This window comes from Hypanus sabinus, chromosome 9, assembly GCF_030144855.1.
Source record: "Hypanus sabinus isolate sHypSab1 chromosome 9, sHypSab1.hap1, whole genome shotgun sequence".
Lineage (NCBI taxonomy): Eukaryota > Metazoa > Chordata > Chondrichthyes > Myliobatiformes > Dasyatidae > Hypanus > Hypanus sabinus.
Genome location: NC_082714.1, coordinates 110,272,377 through 110,295,708, shown reverse-complemented (window position 1 = coordinate 110,295,708; position 23,332 = coordinate 110,272,377). Strand labels below are relative to the sequence as shown.

The window sequence follows — 23,332 nt, the reverse complement described above, 5'->3', positions numbered from 1 at the left end:
ACACAAAATGCTGGAGTAACTCAGCAGCTGAGTCAGAATCTACAGAGGGAAATAGAAATGTTGTGGGCCATGACCCTCCATCAGGACTGGGAAGGAAGGGGAGCAGAAGCCAGCATAAGAAGGTAGAGTGCACATTTGCGATCAACTTATACTCCCACTTTTATAATGGGGATAAGGTTTCTGTTGTCATTACATAATACCAACCAGCCTCCGTATCCAGCACATCATTCTCTGCTACTTCCACCATCTCCAAAGAAATCGTACCACATCTTCCTCCACCCCTTCCACTTTCCAGAATTGCTCTCTACATGACTCCCTCATCCATTCATCCCTCCACACTGGTCAGCCTCAAGGCACTTATCCCTGCCACTGTAACAAGTGCAACTTCTGCCTCCCTCACCACCATTCAGGCCCCAAACAATCCTTCCAGCCAAGGCAATGCTTCACTTGCGAGTCTGTTGGAGTCTTCTATTGTATTCATTACTACTGATGCAGCCTCCTCTACATTGGTAAGAGCTGATGAAGATTGGGTCACCACTTCGTTGAGCACCTTCACTTCCTCTGCCACAAAAGGCAGGATCTCCTGGTGGTTACCAACTTCAATTTGACTTCGCTTTCCCAAACTGATATCTGTCCATAGCCTCCTCTACTGGTACAATGAGGCCAACATTGGGTTGGAAGAGTAACGCCACATATTCTGTCTGAGGCCATGAATGTTGATTTCTCCATCTTCCAGTAATCACTCTCCCACTTTCCTGCTCTCTTTTTCCATTTTTCCATTCGCCATTCTGGTTACCCTTGCACTCCTTATCCTCACTTACCCAACACTTCCTTCTGGTTACCCCCTCCCAGCCCCTTTCCCTTTCTTCCATGGTCTACTGTCCTCTCCTATCAAATTCCTTCTACTTCAGCCCTTTCAACATTCCACCCATCTCCTCCCAGCTTCTTATATCATTCCCTCCACCCACCCACCTTCCCTCTGCTCTTACCTATCAGCTGCCAGCTTGTACTTACCCCCATCTCCATCTACCTTCATATTCAGGCTTCTGCCCCTTCCTTCCCAGTCCTGATTAAGGATCTTGGCCCAAAATGTCAACTGTTTATTCCCCTCCAGAGATGCACCTGACCTGCTGAGTTCTCCAGCATTTTATGTGTGTTGTTCAAGATCTCTGGTATCTGCAATCTCTCTTGTGTCTAGTTTTAGACATGTTGCTTCTCCACTGAGTTTGTTTTACCTAGTTCAAGGTGCATCGTAAGTACAGATTGTGAATAATTAGATCAATTTTTGGTCCTAAAGGATCATCCAAGATTTGATATAACGCTTTTGCCGAATGTTAAGGAAATAATGACACAGATTGGCAACTTGGCAATAGGTCAGCTCAAGTTCAAGTTTAATTGTCATTCAACCATACATAGAAATATAGCCAAGCAAAACAACGTTTCTCCAGGGCCAAGGTACAAAACACAGTATCAACAGTCACATATAGCACATATAATTATGGCAGCAGAAAAAAATTACAAAAAAATATATAGCCTGAGTGTCATGGCCTGTAGATTGATGGTGACTGGATGCTGTGCTGGAGACATGTTTCCACAAGAACAAGTTGCAGCAGTTCCTCATCTCGCGCAAGTGCAACCACAGATGAATGCAATCCATTATGTCTTCCCAGGGGTGAACACTGGAGGGGCCAGCCACCAACCCAGTCCAGAATCTAGTGACACACCAGCAATTCCGGCTTCTCAACGGACAACCCTGAGGCCTGGGGGTCTTGGCCGTACAACAACCAAGTCGACGCAGTTCCTTCTCTGTGTATCCCTTAATTATTACTAGAGAATTAGGGCCAATGGTCATGCAACAACAGGGTCTCCTAAAGGGGAAATGTGTCAGCACAAGGCCAAGAATATTGTTCATGTGTTTGAGCACATTGTTGTGTGTGTCCCTAAAATTGTTTCAAGCAGTTCTTAAAAGCTTGCGATATTCTGCAGTGTGATTTAAAACATAGCATAGCTGGGCTCTCATGTATAACACCATACTTCTTCAGAATCAACAGATGTTACTGAAAAACTCAAGCCCTAAGCTCTAGATATTCCCACAAGGAGAAACATCCTCTTCATACTTGTATGAATTTGTATGAGGGGCCAATAAGTGCAGGATGTAATGTCTCAAAGGTGGAGGCCCCATGAGTGGAGGGCTAATGTTCTACCAGTGAAGCTGATGTCTCATTAGTGAGGAAGTGAGGAGGTCAATGTCCCACCAATAGAGGACTTACTGTTCCAGTAGAGATCCTTATATTCCATGAATGGGGGGATTCATGAGGAGGAATTTCTTTGGCCAGGGAGTGGTGAATCTGTGGATCTTGTTGCCACAGAGAGCAGAAGAAGCCAAGTCATTATGTGAATTTAAGGCAGAACTTGTTAGGTTATTGATTGGGAAGGGGTTTATGGGATACACAGAGAAGACAGGAGAATGGGGATGAGGGAGAAAAGGATCACTGTTGATTGAATGGCAGAGCAGGATTGAAGGGCTGAATGGCCTAGTTCTGTACCTGTTTCTTATGGTCTTAAGTAGAATCCCAATTTCCTCTGAGTAGGGAAACCGAAATCCCAAAATAGTGGACGTGATGTCTCATTCAAGTCAAAAATTAGAGAATCTGGCAATGAGGATGAATTGGAAACAGAGGAGACTGAGATGCTGGAACCTGGTATTAGGTGTTGATATAAAAATTGTGAATTCCTTTCCTATCACAGATGTTGCTTGGCCCACTGATTTCTTTCAGCAGCTTGTTTGTTGTAATGAGGACAGGAGGAGAATAAAGGCTGAGTAAGTTGGGGAACTATAAGACTATAGCAGGCTTCCAAAAGGGGTTCTCATCACATACGATTAGGGGACTGTGACTACAAATGGAGTTTGAAGCAAAAGCAAACTAGGTTTAGGGTGAATATATTTAAAGTTGGGAAGCTATCACAAAACATGGGAAACAGAGTCCTGATGAAGGATCTCTGCCCAAACTCCTGTTGCCAGTGATGATGGAGACTATTGTTGCTGAAGAGATTGGCTGAACACACTTCAGCTCACCCAGATACAGGAATGTAGCTTTGGCAGCATTCTAGTGCAATTTTTAGAGGATTCCTGTCTCAACACTGAGCATAAGGCTCTTGATTGTATTCAGCAGCATGTAGTATTGATACGTTGCAGACCTAGGCGAGTGCTCCATGCTCTATGTTCTTAAGACCTAATTTGAAGACAGGATGGCATGGCGTGCTGGTAAATGTGAACACATGGACTTGGCAAAACCAACGATATATTTCCAGAGTGTGAAAAGACTGTTTGTCTTCCTGGTGATTACAAGGTTAGTCTGAACCGAGCAGTGGATGATACACCATATCCTCTGCCCATGTCCCAGGATCTGTATGTTGTTTGATCCTGAACTGTTCTTTTGAATCTTGGCAAGTGAAGGGTGTACCATCATGCTGGTACAGTCTCCAATATGATGGTGTACTCCCATCACGTAGAGCAGCCAGGTGTAATGTTCTTTCTCAGTATGATGACCGGAATCAGAATTAATTTATTTTTGTCGCATGTAATGAGGCACAGTGCAAAGCTGATCTTGCATACTACACACAGAGATCAGTTCATTACACACTGCATTGAGGTATTACAGGGTAAAATTATCAGAGTGCAGAATAAAGTGTACCAGCTGCGGAGTAAGTGCAGTGCAGGTGGACAATGGGGTGCAAGATCATAATGAGGTAGGTTATGAGGTCAGGAGTCCCTCATGTTGTACTCATACATCTTATAACATGGGGTAGATGCTATTCTTGTGCCTGGTGGTACATGCTTTCAGGATTTTGTTTCTTCTGCCCAGTGGGATAGGGGGAGAAGATAGAATTTCCAAGGTGGGTGGGGTCTTTGATTTTGCTGATTGCTTTACTGAGACGGTGAAAAGTGTAGGCCGAGTCCATGGAGGGAAGACTGGTTTCCTGTTATGTTCTGAGCTGTATCCACAGCCCTCTTCTGCCGTTTCTTGTGGTCACAGGCTGACCAAACCATGATGCACCCAGTTAGGATGCCTTCTATGGAACATCAATAAAAATTGGCAAGGGTCGATGGGACCGTGCCAAATTCCATTATCCTCCTGAGGAAGTTGAGGCATTGGTGAATCTGGATCATGGCATCTATGTGGTTAGACCTGAGCAGTCTATTGGTGATGTTCACTCCTAGGAACTTGAAGCTCTCAGCTCTCTCAACCTCAGCACTGTTGATGTAAACAGAAGCACGTGCACCTACCTTCCTGAAATCAACTACCGGTCCTCTTTATTTGCAGTTTTTGAAATTAAGGTTGTTGTCATGACACCATGTTATTAATCACTCTGTTTCCTTCCTACACTCTGACTTAACATTACTTGAGCTTCTCCCCACTACAGCGGGACCATCTGCAAAATAGTAGATGGAGTTAAAGCAGAACGTGGCCATGCAGTCATGAGTGTGCAGGGAGTAGTGTAGGGGCTGAGGGTGGAGCTTTGCAGGGCCCCAGTGTTGAGGATAATCATGGCAGAGGCATTGCTGCTTATCCTCCCTGACTGAGGTTACCAGGGACCCAGCTGCAGAGGGAAACCTCCAATTCTCAGAGCTGGGTGATGAGTTCGCTGAGAATTATAGTACTGAAGGTAGAGCTGTAGTCAATAAACAATCATCTAACTTCGTTACTGTCCAGTTGCTCTAGAAATGAGTGTAGGGCTAGCTTATGTAGACCAGGTGAACCAAAGCAGCTGACACTAAACATTCATGAAAAATGTGTAAGTGTAGGACATTCTACTCAAGATAATTCAGCCCCAAAGATCTTCCAGGCTATCATTGCTGTGATTTACACAGTATCCTTCATTATCACTTTGACCATGGTGATATACCGAGTTTCAAAGCAACAGTGAAGGACCCTAGGGTTTAGGATGTGTACTGAGATGATCCCTGATGCAATCTGTGATGCACCTCCAAAGAATGTTCAGCAATGGTGTCTGTTGTCTTCCTAAATATAATCATTTGGTTGGTTCTAAGTGTGTTCTCAGATATTAAGATAGAAAGGTGTAGATACTTAGAGGACCTGGGCTCCTCATGAATCACTGCAAGTTAACATGAAGGAGTTTAGAAGAATGAGAGGTGGTACCTCATAGAAAATTACAAAAAACACCTGACATGGCTTGACAGGTTGCTAGCCAACTTTCCTGAGGTGTCAGAAAACAGGAGTCTCACATTCAAAATGAGATATTGGCTATTCAGGACCAAGTTAAAAAGGAATATCTCCATCCGAAGAATAGGCATAGTTGCAGTACAGTTACCAAATACAGTACATCCAAGGCAGAGATGGAGAGATTTTAGCTCTGAAGGGGATCGAGTGATGTCAGATTACTTCAGGAGGTGACCTTCTGCTGCGGTTGCTTCTGTTCTTACTCACAAGTGTGTTCACCGGGTGTTTTCTGTGACTTCATCCAACGTGTGTTCCAAAGTGCAAATCCATATTTTTACTAGTTATGGAGACCAGGCGTTCTCTTGTGAATGAGGTGAGGGGTGATGTGAGAAATACTTACTGAATGCTGGAGGCACACAGACTGCACCACAATCATACACGCAGCACTTGTCCGGGCCAGGGCAGTCTTCATCACACTTGCATCCACGCTTTGACACTGCTACCACCAGTCTCCGTGGACACCGTCCAGATTTAACTGCTGCCAGACACAAAGCACACAATAGAGATTCTCCACATATACTGAGTATCACAAACTATATAAGGTAATCATGAGAGATTTAGCTTAACCAATATGAACTGGAGATCACAGAGACCTTTAGTGGAACACAGTCTGAGTCGGAGACATCAAAGGGTCAATAGAATGTGGTCAGGGCAAGAAGCAAAGGAAACACCCCAATTCAATGGAAATTACATAATCTTGAGACATCCCAAAACAGATGTTTTGGTGAAAAACACTCATTGAAACACTTTTGAAGGACAATCACTGTTGAATTCATTGTGAGCAACTATTTCCCCCCCTGGAATTTCACACAAATTGTGCTGAGTAAAAAACAGGAAAAGCTGGTCTAGTGATGTATGTTGGAAACAAATACTGTATCATTCCAGTGCAGTGGAAAGAATTTCCCTGTTTTTGTTATTAGCAGAATTATTGTGTCCAACTAAATTGGCTCCTCCGACAGGGCCACATTCCGTAAGTGTATCAGCCAAAGTAATGTCTCCAAACCTCCAGAGTGGGAAGGAATCATGACAGAGGGTCTGACAAGGACAGTCCTGCAGTCAGCAGATAGAGTAACAGAGTCATAGAGCACAACAGTACAGAAACAGGCCCTTCAATCATCGAGTACATGCTGAACTATTATTCTGCCTAATCATATCAACATACACCTGATCCATAACCCTCCATACCCCTCCCATCCATGTACATACCCAAATTACTCTTCAATGTTGAAATCAAACCCACATTACTCTTCAATGTTGAAATCAAACCCACATCCACCACTTTCATCGGTAGCTCGTCCACACTCTCACCATGCTCTGACTGAAGAAGTTCCTCTGAACAAAACTGGCCTCATTATCAAGGGCCTTCGTGCAGGAAACAGGTTGGTCAGTGTCAGGAAGCCCAACTGCGGTAAAACCAGGGTGGATAATGTTGAAGGGTATTAGTACAAACTTGATCTTTTTGTGCATTCATTTCTGGTCACCTATGTTGAGGTTTTGGAGAGGGATGCAGAAGAGGTTCACCAGAATGCATCCTGGATTAGAGGGCGTGTGCTGTAAGGAGAGGATTGGATAAAATGGCAGAAGCTTAGGGGAGGTCTGATAGAGGTATCTAAGATTATGAGAAGCATGGATAGACAGCCAATATTTTTCACCCAGGGTTGATTAATACCAGGGGGCATGCATCTAAGGTGAGAGGGGGTATGTTCAAAGGAGTTGTGTGGGGCAAGTGTTTTATAGAGAGACTGGTGGGTGCCTGGATTGCACTGGCATTGGTAGAGGCAAATACAGTAGAGGCATATGAACATAAGAGGAAACGGAAGGATATGGACATTGTGCCGAGGTAGGGATTAGTTTAATTGGTCATTTGATTACTAATTTAGTTAGTTCAGCACAACGCTGTAGGCTGAATGGCTTGTTCCTGTGCTCTACTGTTCTTGTCCTTGCTAGTGGTCTGGATTTTGGAAGGTAATGTTCCAGCAAACAACTTATTTCCGTGTCCAATTACTGTCAATCGGAAACATTTATAAATGGATTCAGTAGGGTCAGGAGCTATGTATTTACTAATCCTTGTCCAGCCTTGTTATGATCACCATAGATACCTGCAGGATCCTGTGTCACGAGATTTGCTTTCAGTGCAGGGACATGGAAGCTGAGTGGAAACTGACGTTTAGTTTAGGGAATACGCTGAGTGAAGGCACCTGCCTCTGAAATTCTCCCTGTTCTTTTTTTTAATGTGTAAATCACAGTAATTTTGAATTATTTTTATGCACACTTCCTGTCGGTCTCACCCTTTGGAAAACTGGACAGGGTTTCAGAGTACAATACTGTGGTGAACTACATATACCTTGTCTGGACATGTCCCCTGCTGACAGCTCCTGTGGCTCCTCCCACAGACTCCTGTATAAAGGCGATTGAGGCCTGAGCCCGGTCTCTCAGTCTCCAGGATGTAGTATGATGGTCACTCACTGCTGGTTCCTTCTTCCAGTCAATAAAAGCCAATGTCTCACCTTTACGTCTCAGAGTGAGTTATTGATGGTGCATCAAATACACCCAGCTCGGATGTCATATCTCTGACACATTTCTTGCACAAGATGACACCAAGATACACACTGCTCATTCTTTCCAGCAGAAACCTGAGCTGAGGATTATGACACACATCTTCAGGTTTCACTCACAATTAATCAAGGAGCACCCCAGGCAATATGGGAGACACTCCCTGAGATAAGTGGCCCAGTTTCTCTCAGAGCACTGATGCCTCTACATTCCCTCTTATTTCCTGATCTTCTTGCGGCACTGCTCCAGACACCAGGATCTTTCCGCAGGGAAAGGCAGTTCAATCCTGTTGGCGCCCGTGGTACTGGGGCCACTCATGGAAAGCAGCTGAGCTGAGATCACACCATGACTGAGGGATCTCAGCTTCAGATTCAGATTTATTCATCAACACATACAGTGAAATGAGTTGTTTGCATTAATGGCCAACACACTGGAGGTGGTCTGCAAGTGTTGCTACATGTGCCAGTGCCAACATAGTATGTCCACAATGCTCAGCAGAATAACACAGAACACAACTGAACAAGCCCCTTTCCTCTCTCTCACCCACACACATGGATAGTCCTCCAGCAGTAGGACAGGCCTCTAGGGTTCAAAGTTCAAAGTACATTTATTATCAGATATATAGATGTCACATATACAACCCTGAGATTTATTTTCTTGCGGGCATACTCAGTAAATTCAAGAACCATAACAGAATCAATGAAAGACCGTACCCAACAGGGCAGGCAAACCAATGTGCAAAAAACTACAAACTGTGTAAATACAAAAGAGATAAAAAGAATAATAAATAAGTAATAAGTATCGAGAACATGAGATAAAGAGTCCATTGGTTTTGGGAACAGTTTAGTGATGGAGTGAGTGAAGTTGAGAGAAGTTATCCCAGTGGTTCAAGAGCCTGATAGTTGATGGATAGTAACAGTTCCTGAACCTGGTAGTGTGAGTCATGAGGCTGTTGTATCTTTTTCCTGATGGCAGCAGTGACGAGGGAGCATGACCTGGGTGGTGGGGGTCTTTGACGATGGATGCTGCTTTCCTGTGACAGCGCTCCATGTAGATGTGTTCAATGGCAGGGAGGGTTTTAACTGGGATGAATGAACCATATCCACTACTTTTTGTGAGATTTTCCATTCAAGGGCACTAGTGTTTCCATACCAGGCTGTGATGCAACCAGTCAATATACTCTCCACCACACATCTATAGAAGTTTATCAAAGTTTTAGATGTCATAACAAATCTTCGCAAACATCTAATGAAATAGAGACGCTGCTGTGCTTTCTTTGTAATTGCACTTGCATGCTGGGCCCAGGGCAGATCCTCTGAAATGATAACACCAAGGAATTTAAAGTTGCTGAGCCTCCGATGAGGACTGGCTGATGGACCTCCAACTTCCTCCTCCTGAAGTCAATAATCAGCAACTTGGTCTTGCTGATATTGAGCACGAGGTTGTTGGTGTGGCACCACTCAGCCAGATTTTCAATCTGCTTCCTATGTGCTGATTGTCACCACTTTTGATTCGGCCAACAACAGTGGCACTCTTACAGTGAATATGGTATTGGAACTGTGCTTAGCCTCACCCTTATAACTACAAAGTGAGTAGAGCATAGGGCTAAGCACACAGCTTTGTGGTGCACCTATGCTAATGGAAATTGTGGAAGAGATGTAGTTGGCAACCTGAACTGACTTGAGTGAGGAATTGAGAATCCAATTGCACATGGAGGTATTGAGGCCAAGGTCTTGAAGCTTATTGATTAGCTTTGAGGGGATAATAGTGTTGAATGCTGAGCTATAGTTGATAAAGAGCATCCTGATATACAGATGTTTGCTGTTCAGATGTTCCAGGGTTGGGTGAAGAGCCAATGATAACCCATCTGGGCTGGATACTCTCTGTGAGTCCACCCTCCTGAAGGATATTCTCACGTCAACCTCAGAGACTGAAATCACATTGTCATCAGGGACTGTGGGAGTTTGTGAAGCTTTCTCTATGCTTTGATGGTCAGAATGAGAATAGAAGGCATTGAGATCATCTGGAAGTGAAGCCCTGCTGTCAACTATATCGCCCGAGTTCACTTTGTAAGAGGTAATAGCATTCAAGCTTGGCCACAGCCATCAAGAATTTTTCATTGATTCAAGTTTAGTCTGGAATTGCAACTTGGCCAATGAACTGGCTTTCTGGAAATTGTACCTGGACTTCTTGTATTTTACTTGGTCTCCAGGTGTGAATGCCACTGATCTGGCTTGCAGAAGATTGCAGATCTCATGGTTCCTCCAGGGCTTCTGGTTGGGGAAGACTCTGAATGATGTTGTGGGGACACACTCATCTACGACTTTTTATAAAATCCATGACTACTGTGGTGTATTCATTCAGATCCTCTGGTGAGTCCTTGAACACAGCCCAGTCCACAAACTCGAAGCAATTCCTTAGCTTCTTCTCTGCCTCCTGCAACTGCCTTTTCATTGTCCTTGTCTCTGGAGCCTTACTCTTTAGCTTCTGCCTGTATCAATCCAGGACTATTCCAATATGCAGCCATTGGATTATGACTTCTAGACTTCTGATTGGGTTTGTGTTATGATCTTCTGTATCAAACCCTGGACTATACTGGGGGTCAAACACTGAGTGCACCAACTGACCAGTCCACAAGCCTCCTGCTCGCAAGGACATGCACCGACCTGGAAAAACACAACAACCAGAGATGGCCTTTGTCCGCACATCCACGTCACTGGCCTTTTGATGACTGAGCCGAGGTTTGGACTCCGGATGTCCTGCGTCCCATATCTACATCGCTGGCCTTTTGACCGCACAGTGGAGTCCTCATTTTCGGATGTCCACATCACTGCCCTCGAAACAAGGGTGTGGAGCGAAGGCTTGACCTCTAACTCCTCCATGTCCCTGTCCCTAAACCCTAAACTGACCCGTAACTCCCTTCCCCAAAACCATTCTTATGAACTTAATAAAGCACTTAGTCTGAACCACAACCTCAACAGAGTCTGCAGCTCAGTGCCATCTTGAAGTGACGTTGAGTGCTGCTAGGCCCTGCCCAGCTCAATCAACAACACATGTAAACTGTGCTGCTCTGCTTCCCGATCACTGTGTGAGGGAGGGAGGAGGGTGGTAGATGCCAGTGTGAAGAAGGAGGATAGTAGAGGCCAGTGTGAAGGAGGGAGGAGGATGGTAGATGCCAGTGCGAAGGAAGGAGGATGGTAGATGCCAGTGCGAAGGAAGGAGGATGGTAGATGCCAGTGTGAGGGAAGATGGTAGATGCTAGTGTGAAGGAGGGAGGGGGTGGTAGGTGCCAGTGTGAGGGAGGGAGGAGGTTGGTAGGTGCCAGTGTGAGGGAGGGAGGAGGATGGTAGGTGCCAGTGTGAGGGAGGGAGGGGGATGGTAGGTGCCAGTGTGAGGGAGGGAAGGTGGCAGATGCCAGTGTGAGGGAAGATGGTGGATGCCAGTGTGAGGGAGGGATGGTAGATGCCAGTGTGGAGGGAGGAGGATGGTAGGTGCCAGTGTGAGGGAGGGGTAGGTGCCAGTGTGAGGGAGGGAAGATAGTAGATGCCAGTGTGAGGGAGGAAGGATGGTAGATGCCAGTGTGAGGGAGGGAAGATGGTAGATGCCAGTGTGGAGGGAGGAGGATGGTAGGTGCCAGTGTGAGGGAAGATGGTAGATGCTAGTGTGAAGGAGGGAGGGGATGGTAGGTGCCAGTGTGAGGGAGAGAGGAGGATGGTAGGTGCCAGTGTGAGGGAGGGAAATGGCAGATGCCAGTGAAGGAGGGAGGGGGATGGTAGGTGCCAGTGTGAGGGAGGGGAGGTGGCAGATGCCAGTGTGAGGGGAGGGATGGTAGATGCCAGTGTGAGGGAGGGAAGATGGTAGATGCCAGTGTGAAGGAGGATGGTAGGTGCCAGTGTGAGGGAGGGAGGAGGATGGTAGGTGCCAGTGTGAGGGAGGGAGGAGGATGGTAGGTGCCAGTGTGAGGGAGGGAAGATAGTAGATGCCAGTGTGAGGGAGGAAGGATGGTAGATGCCAGTGTGAGGGAGGGAGGGAGGAGGATGGTAGGTGCCAGTGTGAGGGAGGGAGGAGGATGGTAGGTGCCAGTGTGAGGGAGGGAAGATGGCAGATGCCAGTGTGAAGGAAGGAGGAGGATTGTAGATGCCAGTGTGACAAAGGGAGGTTGGTAGATGCCCATGTGAGGGAGGGAAATCAGACGGCAGAGAGGAAGAATCTGTTCCTGAACTGTCTCTTTAATCATATATTGATGTTAATAACATTACTGACCAAATGATAAATTCTAATCAGTCACTCTCTGAACGTCACAAATGTGTATTCACATCTCAGATATTTTTCCAGTCAGGTGATGACACATACATTGACAGTGCCTGTCAGATTTATTTTAACGTTGATAATCTCAGTGTTGATAATCATACTGGTACAGAACACACTGCTACATATTGATCTTCCTATTCTCGTCAGTAGATACCAGCGTATTTCAATTGACTCCTGTACCAACACCAACAACAAACAATCCAATTGAAGCCAATGACTAGGTTGATGACCACAAAAATTCCTTAATATATCTACTTAAAGTGACACTCTCTGATAGATGCCATTACATATACTGACACAAATACCCACATGGATAATGATGTCTATATTGTAGACCCAAGATAGGTAGCAATATCAGAACTGACTTTGAAATAACCCATCTGCACATTAACATGTAGATTCTTCACTTGTTACTAATTTCTAAATTGATACCATTGTTAGCTAATTATACAATTTATATTTGCCCCAGTTCTTTGATAATCACGGTGTCGATACTGAGACTGTTTCTCCTCAGTAGGACTAACTTTAACAATGTCAACAATATACCATTAGTGACTGAGTAAGTTAACGGATAAAGCCTCATCCAAAGAACACTGACTGAGATACTGGTACAGTGGTCAAGTTACCAGACTAGTAATCCAGAGATCCAAGTACAAATTTCACTTCAGAATTTAAATCCAGGTAATGGTCAGGATTTTTAATATATGTAACTTGGTGTCTGCGAAGACGACATAAAGCTACTCTTTGAGGGGGATGGAGTTTGCTGTCTTGACTCAGGCAACAACATCCAGCTGAAGATCTGCCCTTCAGAGCTAGTAGCAATTATAGCCAAGCTGCACCAGTGCAGTACAGTGACAACATTGGCATCTACCTAACAACATGGAAAATTGCCCATTGTCCTGTTCACACAAAGCAAGACAAGTACAGTCCAGCCAGTTTATGCCCCAGTCTTCAGTAAAGTGATGGAATTGATACAGAGTTATCAAATGGTACTTGGTAGTGCAGTGGTTAAATTACTGATTAATCCACAGGCACCAGTACTGATTCCACTGCAGCCCTGCAGTTAATAATCTAGAACAACTAGTTCTGACAATGACAACCACAAAATCTAATGGATTGTCATGAACTTCCTTGGCAGAGGAAAGTCTGTCACCCTTACCCGATCAGTTCAATATGCCTTTGCAATTAAATTAACTCTTAATTGGCCAGACAAATTTGTGAAGCTGGACCATCTCCACGTTCTCAAGGTCAATCTGGGATAACCAGCAAGTGGTGGCCCTATAGTGACAGCCAGACTCTGAAAAAATGGTTAAATTTTAAAAAAACCTTCTCATCAATGACCTAGTTCAGATTTTGCAAGGACCACACAGCTGCTGACCCTGCTATAGTGTTAACTCAAACTTCAGAGTACCAGGGATGGGATAAAAGGGTTGCATTTGGCCCCATTAAGGAGCTTTGATAGCAGCAAAGTCACTGGGTATCAATGGCCCTGTATTGACCGTGGTTATTGGTCAATAGTCTCAGTGCCAGGCCATCACAATAGGACTTCCTCAGGGCAGTGTCGCAGTTCAACAATGATCTTTCTTGGTCAAAAAGCCAAAAGTGAGGCCAAAATACATCTGATTGCTTCTTTATTAGGTACACCTGCTTATTAATGCAAATATCTAATCAGCCAATCATGTGACAGCAACATAATGGAAAATTGTACACAGACATGGTCAAGAGGTTCAGTTTTTGTTCAGACCAAACATCAGAATGGGGAAGAAATGTGATCAAAGTGATTTTGACTGCGGATGATTATTAGTGCCAGATGGGGTGGTTTAAGTATCTGAGAAATTGATGATCTCCTGGGATTTTTATGCTCCACATTGTTCAGAGTTTCAGAGAATAGTGCGTAAAATGAAAAGCATTCAGTGAGTAGCAGATCTGTGGGTGAAAATGACTTGTTAATAAGAGCGGTCAGAGGAAAATGACCAGTTGAAGCTGACAGCTAGGGACAGTAAGAGCAGTGTGCAGAAAAGCATTTCTGAACGCATGATACATTGGACTTTGTGGATGGGCTACAGCAGCAGAAACCACAAATGTACACTCAGTGTATTTTAAAACCTGGTGATGCTAGAAATGCAGTGTGCTGGGTAATGGCCTTGGAGGGAAAAACTGAAGTAATGTTCTAGGGATGTTTGCTAACAGATGCACTAAATTCAATTCTATTTACAAGTCCATAAAAAATGGAACAATTGATGTCTACATGGATACGGCCACTCTGCAAACAAAAATTCAAAGTTTCTACTTTTTTTAGCAATCTCTTTTTTATCATTAATTTTTATTGCAACACCAACAAATTACATTCAATACAACCAGTTGCCAATTACATTTTGACTTTTTAACCCAGCCCCCCCAACCCTCATTCTCAACCCCCTCTCCACCCCTCTTCCCTCCACCAACCAACTGAATAGTAGTGCATGCACAGACAGAGCATTCCTATTTTAACAGAAGATCTTTTAATTAGATATCAAATTTGTCCACATTAAGATTGTGTTTGGTCGTGCATCATTTACTCTTGCTGATGATAATTCCAGGTAAGAAATGTCCAAAAAGCTCTGAAGCCAGTGAGTACTTGAAATATCATGGGGAGGTTTCCAATGCTGAACTGTGATCTTCTTAGCTGCAGTCAGGCCTGCCAGCCAGATTTTGTCTGTTTTTTTCCGTAAGGGAAAGGTGGGAGTCATCATTTAGAAAATGTACAGCAGGGTCCATTGGTAATTGTAACCCCATTAGTTCTGTAAGAGTACTGATAACCTTCCCCCACAAACCAAAAACCCCAGGACATTCCCATACAACATGTATAAAAGAGCCAATGGTTCTGTGGGGGCAGAATGAACAATATGGGTCAGGAACCAGCCTCATTTGTTGTCTAATTCATAGTGTTAGATACGCTCTATGTCAAAATTTCAAGTGTATATACCGATGATTTGGGTTTTCTCGAAGCACCAGCAGTGTTATCCCAAATTGCATCCCAGTCTAAGTCTTGTCCCAATTCAGATATGTCCCTATCCTAGGCTTTTACTCCTGATGTGGGCATATACTTCTGGGGGTTTAATTTATCATAGATATATGACCCTATCTGTCTTGGAGCACTCTGTATCCAACTTAAAATGGGATGTTCCTTTAAATCTGACCCCCCCCCCCCCCCCGGGAACCCCGTAGGCTTTACAAGCTGATCTTACTCTAAAGTGGAAGAAAAGAGAGTGTTTATCAATATTTTATCGAGATACCAGTCCTTGAAAGCTAAGGATAGTACTTGCCCCATTAACATCTTGAAGAGTAGTAATACCTTTATCCGCCCAAGTTCTGTTAGTGAATGATTTCCCCCAAGATAGAAGATGATTATTGTTCCATGATGAAGATGATTTGCACCATACAATTTTAAATTTTAGGAATTTTTCTGCTAAACACTTGTAGCATATGGGTTAAAATTGGACCGTAATACAAATCACATTTTTTGGTAGACATACTTATAAGGAGAAAGTCCTTCAACCTTATTGGTGCTATTAGCTATGGTCTATATTTTTCCATGATGAAACTTTATCCTCCTCCATCCAATAACTAAGACTTTTTAAAACAAATGCCCAGTGATACAGTTTAAAATTTGGACATGCCAATCCCCCATCTGACTTTCTGAATTGTAGAGCTGACCACTTTACATTGGGTCATTTACCGTTCCAAACATAGCATTGTACTAAGGAGTTCAGTTTTTGCCAATATCCTGCTGGAGGTGCAAACGGGATCATTGAGCTGATAAAATTAATGTGGGGTAAGATGTTCATTTTAATGACCGATATACAGGCTGGGACTGATGCTGGCAGGTGTCTCCATCTATTAATATCTTCTATTTTTTTCAAAATTAAAAAGTAATTTGAATTAGCCACAGATGATAGGAAAGTATTAACTTTAATACTCAAGTAGAGGACTTCATTTGTAACGTTAATCTGGGGAGGGAGAGACACCTTACTTTTATCTGTATTAATCAGCATCAGTGCTGATTTTGACAGATTAACTTTGTATCCTGAAAGAAATCCAAATTGCTTCAGTGTTTTTAAAACATAGGGGAGAGTTTGTTGAACATTTGCCATATAAACTAATGTGTCATCCGCGTAAAGTTATATTGAATGTGATGTTGTACCTATTGTAATAGGGGAGATCTGAGGAGAGTTTCTAATTAAATGTGCAAGTGGTTCAATAGATACAGTAAAAATTACAGGAGACAGAAGGTCCCCTTGTCATGTGCCCCATTCTATGTCAAGTAACTCTGAGAAACCTCCTCCCACACATACCCGGACTGAGGGATTAGCATACAGTGTTTGAATCATATTGATAAATTTATCGCCAAACTTAAATTCTTTTAGAACTCTCCAAAGATCTGGCCATTCAAGGCAATGGAACGCTTTTTCAGCATCTAGAAATAGCCGGCCACAGGCAGGCAGGATTTTATGTGTTACACTCAGTATGTGTAAGAGCCGGCGAATATTATCAGATGTGAGACATCCCCTGATAAAGCCCGTTTGATCTGGGCTAATTATTTTCCCAACTACTGTCTCATGTCTACTGGCTAAGACTTTGGAAAATATCCTGAGGTCAGCATTTATCAAGGAGATTAGACGGTGATTGGCACACTCCAAGGGGTCCTTGCTGGGCTTAGGTATAACTGTAAGCAGGGCTGTGCTTAGATCTCTATGGAAAGCGCCATTTCCAATAGTATAATTTAATGTTTCTAACCATACTGGTCTAAGAATATCCCAAAGTGCTAGGTAAAGTTCCACAGGTATGCCATCTATACCTGGCGTAGAGCCCTTACTTGTAGCTTTGACTGCTTTGAGTAGCTCATCCAGTGCAATAAGAGAGTCTAGAGTTTTGGTGTCCTCTAATGACAACGTAGGGAGGTCTAATTTACTAAAAAAAGTCTGTGAAGTCATTCTCAGAAGGAACTGAGCCACTTGTATACAGATCTTTAAAGTAATTCTTGAATGTGTTATTTATTTCCTCTTTTGAAGATACTACTCCATGTTTAGCACAGGTATAGACCTTTTAGCTTCCTGTTGTTTGAGTGTTATTGCCAAAAGATGGCTCGGTCTGCTGCCTTATGCATAATACACACACACACGCACACGGTAATTCAGTTTTTTCCCCATATTTATCATGTATTGCATTGTACCGGTGCCACAAAGTTAACAAATTTCACAACATATGCTGGTGATATGAAACCTGATTCAGATTCTGAACTCTGCCCTGGTTACAATGCTCTCTAATGTATTTGCTGGTACTGTTGTTTTCCTTCACTGACAGATTACACATGCACAGGTCCCAATTTTCCAGGCTGAATGAACCCTTTCAGCAATTTCTCCAAAAGTCACGATTTTCTCTAATTGCAGCTGTTTTCTGCATTTGTTCAGTCTGGGTGGGTTACTCCCTGGGCCCCAGACTGACATTTGCCTTCAGTGCCACTGAAATGAGACTCTGTGTCGAGTATGAACACGTGTTGCTATAATTCAATCTTGGTTGATTTGAAGTCAAAGCAAGAAACAGATGCTCAGTATAAAGCCACAACTAACCGTCTAGCTGAAGGGGAATGTGGGTTAGGGACAAGGTGAGATGTGGAAAAACACACACAATATGCTGGAAGAACCCAGCAGGTCAGGCAGCATCTGTGGAAAGGAATTGACAGTCGATGTTTTGGGCTGAGACCCTTCAACAGGACATTTGTATGTGTTACTCTGGATTTCCAGCATCTGCAGAATCTCTTGTAATTACACAGAGCGAGACAACTGCCACCACGTCACAAATACCCCCTCCCCCTGTCCCGCAGCCTGAGGTAACTTTGAGAACCTCAATCTGCCACTTGGTGTATTTCTTGTCTTCTATTTCACCCTTGAAAGGAAAAGTAAAGCCTTTTGCATTTCTAGTGCAGACTCAACACTGGAGTCAAATGGGAAGACCAGTGACATGAGCCTTACACAAAATGGTGGAGGAACTCAATTAGTCAAGCAGCATCTGCAGAGGGGAATAAACAGTCAATGTTTCAGGCTAAGACCCTTCATCAGGACTCTTCAAAATCTCCTCCAGCATTTTGCACATTGGTGCTCAAGATTTCCAGCACCTGCAGAATCTTTTGTGTCTCTGATGTGTCAATGACAAGACTTTGCTTTAAGGAAAATGTGTGAGTATCAGGAGTTTCTGATCTCCACCATCCCTATTCAGCAGGAAGTACTCTTTATCTATGAGGAAGAGTAAATAACTTGCAGTTAAATAGCTTCTATAACATCCTGATGGGCTTTACAGACAAGATATTTCAGGAGTGTAGGCATTTAGGTAATATGGAAGATATTGTATGTGGTGCAGCCAGATACGCTGGTGTTTTTGGTAAAGCTATTACAATGTGTCAGTGACTAAAGGCCCAGACACTGATGCAGAGCAGAATAGAACCACTCATAGGGAGCTGTGTAAATTACAACCATGATATCACAGAATAGAACCACTCATTGGGTGCTGTTTAGCACACAGCCGTGATATCACAAAATCGAATCTTTCATAGGGTGCTGTGTAATGCACAGCCGTGATAGAAACCTTCGGCCCACAAAGTTGTGCTGAACATATTCCTACCTCAGAAATTACCAGGCTTACCTATAAGCCCTCTAATTTACTAAGCTCCATGTACCTATCTGAAAGCCTCTTAAAAGACCCTATCGTATCTGCCTCCACCACTGTTGCCGGCAGCCCATTCCACACACTCACCACTCTCTGGGTAAAAAACCTACCCCTGACATCTCCTCTGTACCTACTCCCCAGCACCTTAAACCTGTGTCCTCTTGTGGCAACCATTTCAGCCCTGGGAAAACTGACTATCCACATGATCAATACCTCACATCATCTTATATCAGGTCACCTCTCATCTTCTGTTGCTCCAAGGAGAAAAGGCCAAGTTCACTCAACCTATTCTCATAAGGCATGCTCCCCAATCCAGGAATCATCCTTGTAAATCTCCTCTGCACCCTTTCTATGGTTTCCGCATCCTTCCTGTAGTGAGGTGACCAGAACTGAGCACAGTACTCCAAGTGGGGTCTGACCAGGGTCCTACATAGCTGCACCATTACCTCTCAACTCCTAAATTCAATTCCACGATTGATGAAAGCCAATACACCGTACGCCTTCTTAACCACAGAGTCAACCTGTGCAGCTGCTTTGATCATCCTATGGACTCCGACCCCAAGATCTCTCTGATCCTCCACACTGCCAAGAGTCTTACCATTAATACTATATTCTGCCATCATATTTGACCTACCAAAGTGAACCACCTCACACTTATCTGTGTTGTACTCCATCTGCCATTTTTCAGCCCAGTTTTGCATCCTATCAATGTCCCGCTGTGACCTCTGACAGTCCTCCACACTATCCACAACACCCCCAACCTTTGTGTCATCAGCAAACTTACTAATCCATCCCTCCATTTCCTCATCCAGGCCATTAATAAAAGTCATGAAGAGTAAGGGTCCCAGAACAGATCCCTGTGGCACACCACTGGTCACTTACCTCCATGCAGAATTTGACCCATCTACAACCACTCTTTGCCTTCTGTGGGCAAGCCAGTTCTGGATCCACAAATCAGTCCCCTTGGATCCCATGCCTCCTTACTTTCTCAATAAGCCTTGCACGCGGTACCTTATCAAATGCCTTGCTGAAATCCATATACATTACATCTACTGCTCTTCCTTCATCAATGTGTTTAGTCACATCCTCAAAAGAATTCAATCAGGCTTGTAAGGCATGACCTGCCCTTGACAAAGCCATGCTGACTATTCCTAATCATATTATACCTCTGCAAATGTTCATAAATCCTGCCTCTCAGGATCTTCTCCATCAACTTAACAACCATTGAGGTAAGACTCACTGGTCTATAATTTCCTGGTCTATCTCTACTCCCTTTCTTGAATAAAGGAACAACATCCACCACCCTCTAATCCTCCAGAATCTCTGCCATCCTCATTGATGATGCAAAGATCATCACCAGAGGCTCAGCAATCTCCTCCCTCGCCTCCCACAGTAGCCTGGGGTACAGTTCATCCAGTCCTGGCAACTTATCCAACTTGATGCTTTCCAAAAGCTCCAGCACATCCTCTTTCTTAATGTCTACATGCTCAAGCTTATCAGTCTGCAGCAAGTCATCACTACAATCACTAAGATCCTTTTCCATAGTGAATACTGAAGTAAAGTATTCATTATGTACCTCAGTTATTTCCTCCGGTTTCATACACACTTTCCCACTGTCACGTTTGATAGGTCCTATTCTTATCATCTTGTTCTTCACATACTTGTAGAATGCCTTAGGTTTTCCTTAATTCTGCCTGCCAAGGCCTTCTCATGGCCCCTTCTGGCTCTCCTAATTTCCTTTATAAGCTCCTTCCTAGTAGCCTTATAATCTTCTACATCTCTAACATTACCTAGCTCTCTGAACCTTTTGTAAGCTTTGCTTTTCTTGATTAGATTTATTAGAACCTTTGTACACCACAGTTCCTGTACCCTACCGTAACTTCCCTGTCTCATTGGAACATACCTATACAGAACTCTACACAAATATCCCCTAAATATTTGCCACATTTTTTCCATATTTTTCCCTAAGAACATCTGTTTCCAATTTAAGCCTCCAATTTCCTGCCTGATAGCCCCATAATTTCCCTTACTCCAATTAAACGCTTTTCTAACTTGTCTGTTCCTATCTCTCTCCAATGCTATTGTAAAGGAGATAGAATTATGATCACGATCTCCAAAATGCTCTCCCACTGAGAGATCTGACACCTGACCAGGTTCATTTCCCAATACAAAATCAAGTACAGCGTCTCCTCTTGTAGGCTTATCTACATATTGTGTCAAGAAACCTTCCTGAACACACCTGACAAACTCCACCCCATCTAAACCCCTTGCTCTAGGGAGATGCCAATCAATATTTGGGAAATTAAAGTCTCCCATCACGACAACTCTGTTATTATTACACCTTTTCAGGATCTGTTTCCCTATCTGCTCCTCAATATCCCTGTCACTATTAGGCGGCCTATAAAAAACACCCTGTAAAGTTATTGATCCCTTCCTGTTCCTAACCTCCACCCACAGAGACTCTGTAGACAATCCCTCCATGGTGTCCACCTTTTCTGCAGCCGTGACACTATCTCTGATCAACAGTGCCACGCCCCCACCTCTTTTGCCTCCCTCCCTGTCCTTTCTGAAACATCTAAAACCCGGCACTTGAAGTAACCAATCTTGTCCCTGAGCCATCCAAGTCTCTGTAATGGCCACAACATCATAGCTGCAAGTGCTGATCCACGCTCTAAGCTCATCTGCTTTGTTCAGAACACTCCTTGCACATCTCAAGCCTTTGGTCTGAGCGCGTCCCTTCTGTATCACAGAATAGAATCCCTCACAGGGTGCTGTGTAATGCACAGCCGTGATATCCCTATATTATCATACTTTCTCATGTTTATCTAATAATGCCGAGATGCTGTGTAGATCGCGTGTGAATTATTACATTGCTCAAGATGTTCAATAACTGCAAGCTGTTCAGGCTTCACAAACTTTCCCTGTATTTCCATGTTGATGTAGAGAGGAAGGGCACCAGGAGATGAGCAGAAAAAGGAGAGAGGGAAGCTGGCAGGAAGAGGGAAGATGTAAGGCAAAACGGATGTAGAGGGAGTTAAACAGGGAAGTTTGAGAGTGTAAGAGTCAGGAAAACAAAGGAGAAAGAGATTTTAAAAAACAGAAAGGGAAGAAGGAGGATAAATAACAGAGGCAGGGGCTAGACAAACGGGGATGGAAGGAGGAAGAGGGAATATGCAATGGACCCCAAATAAAGCTGCATTAGGAGTACAGTGGCAACTTCAACACCATCCCTCTACCTCACAGGAGTGCCATGTGGATTTAACAGAATGACAGCTAGAAAACAGAAGGTGACTGGGTTAGTTAATTGTAATTTTCAGGATGGAAGATAGTCAATGGAGAAAAGTTACAGTTGTGAGTTGAGGAATCCAACAGTAGGGGTCAGGACAAAAAATACCAGAGTGAGATATTCAAGGGAAGAGTTGGCAACCATTTGTATATACTGATGGCAGGAAGGAATCAGAACTGTCTTCGGCATGTGCTAGTGATGTCAATCTTAAATCAACATTCAATATAGTAATCAACTAATCACAGTTATTAATAGTTATGGGTGGGGTTAGCTCATAATTAATCATGAATTCTACACAATGCAACAGGCTGAAAGGGCCAGCAGAGTAGCCTGCTTCTGTTCTTATTTTTCTAAAGTTATGAAAGGTAGAGAGTGAATAGAACAGCAAAGAGAAAAGGAGATACTGCCTACTCTGCTGAGTCCCTGGGCATTGTCTGTGTGTGTGTGACTCAGAAAAGGAGACCGACAGAAAGAACAGACAAAAAGAAAATAAGTTAATTTGAAGAGAGAGAGAGTGATGCAGAAGGAGACAGACAAAGGTAGATAGAAGAAAGAGAGTGGGGAAGATGTGGGGGAAAGGGTAAATCAAGCCAAACAGAAAGGGTAAAGCAGCCAGGGTTGTTCTGATGGTCATAGACTAGGAATAAGACCTAGCTGCTGACTAGCAGCTGAAGTTGAATACTCACAGAAGCCAGCAGCATTTAGCTGCCTGCTGAAGGTGAAAGGAATTTACATAGAATGGGTTTCTCACGGTACTGTTCAACTCGAGGATAATAAGAACGTCTGAGACATGAAGAGAGTGGTGAACTCACCCGTGGAGTTGTATCCTTGGGCTGAGGTTGAACCCAGCCACAGTACGATAGTGGCAAGGGTGAGGACCAGGACCAGACGGTCGGGAAACCATGTCCTCATGTCCAGGGGTGAAGGAGCAGCAGCAAGTGTGACAGTGGAGACACAGGGAATGAAACACGTCTGTAACCAGTCTGGTGAGGGTAGATCTCATTACATCAAGTATTTCAAATATTCAGCCTGGGACCTAGCCAATACCATACATAATGTCTGGGCAGAAGCTTAATGCCAGTTAGGATTTAAATCTGTTTCCAATTTAACTGTATCCCTCCAGGGTCCTAGTGCTGCCAGTATAGCCTCAGAATATGTAGTCATGTGTTTGGTTAAGATTTTGTCTGCAGAAGCTTTCAGAATTGCCATTCTTGGCAGTGGAAGAAGTACAAAAACA

At 43.7% G+C, this 23,332-nt stretch overlaps 1 protein-coding gene across 2 annotated transcripts in view; it reads right to left on the bottom strand.

Moving 5' to 3' along the window:
- Nucleotides 1-23,088, bottom strand: part of wfdc2 (WAP four-disulfide core domain 2) — a 28,587-nt gene extending 5,499 nt beyond the window's left edge. The window contains exons 1-2 of one of the 2 annotated variants that reach the window (XM_059978732.1): nucleotides 22,908-23,088; nucleotides 5,584-5,718 (exon numbers count right to left, since the gene is read on the bottom strand). In XM_059978732.1, coding sequence (XP_059834715.1) covers nucleotides 5,584-5,718; nucleotides 22,908-23,007 — 235 coding nt within the window. In that variant the 5' untranslated portion in view covers nucleotides 23,008-23,088. Of the gene's footprint in view, nucleotides 1-5,583; nucleotides 5,722-22,907 lie in introns of both variants that reach the window. The other variant, XM_059978731.1, reaches the window with a different exon arrangement.
- Between the last annotated feature and the right edge of the window lie 244 nt (nucleotides 23,089-23,332).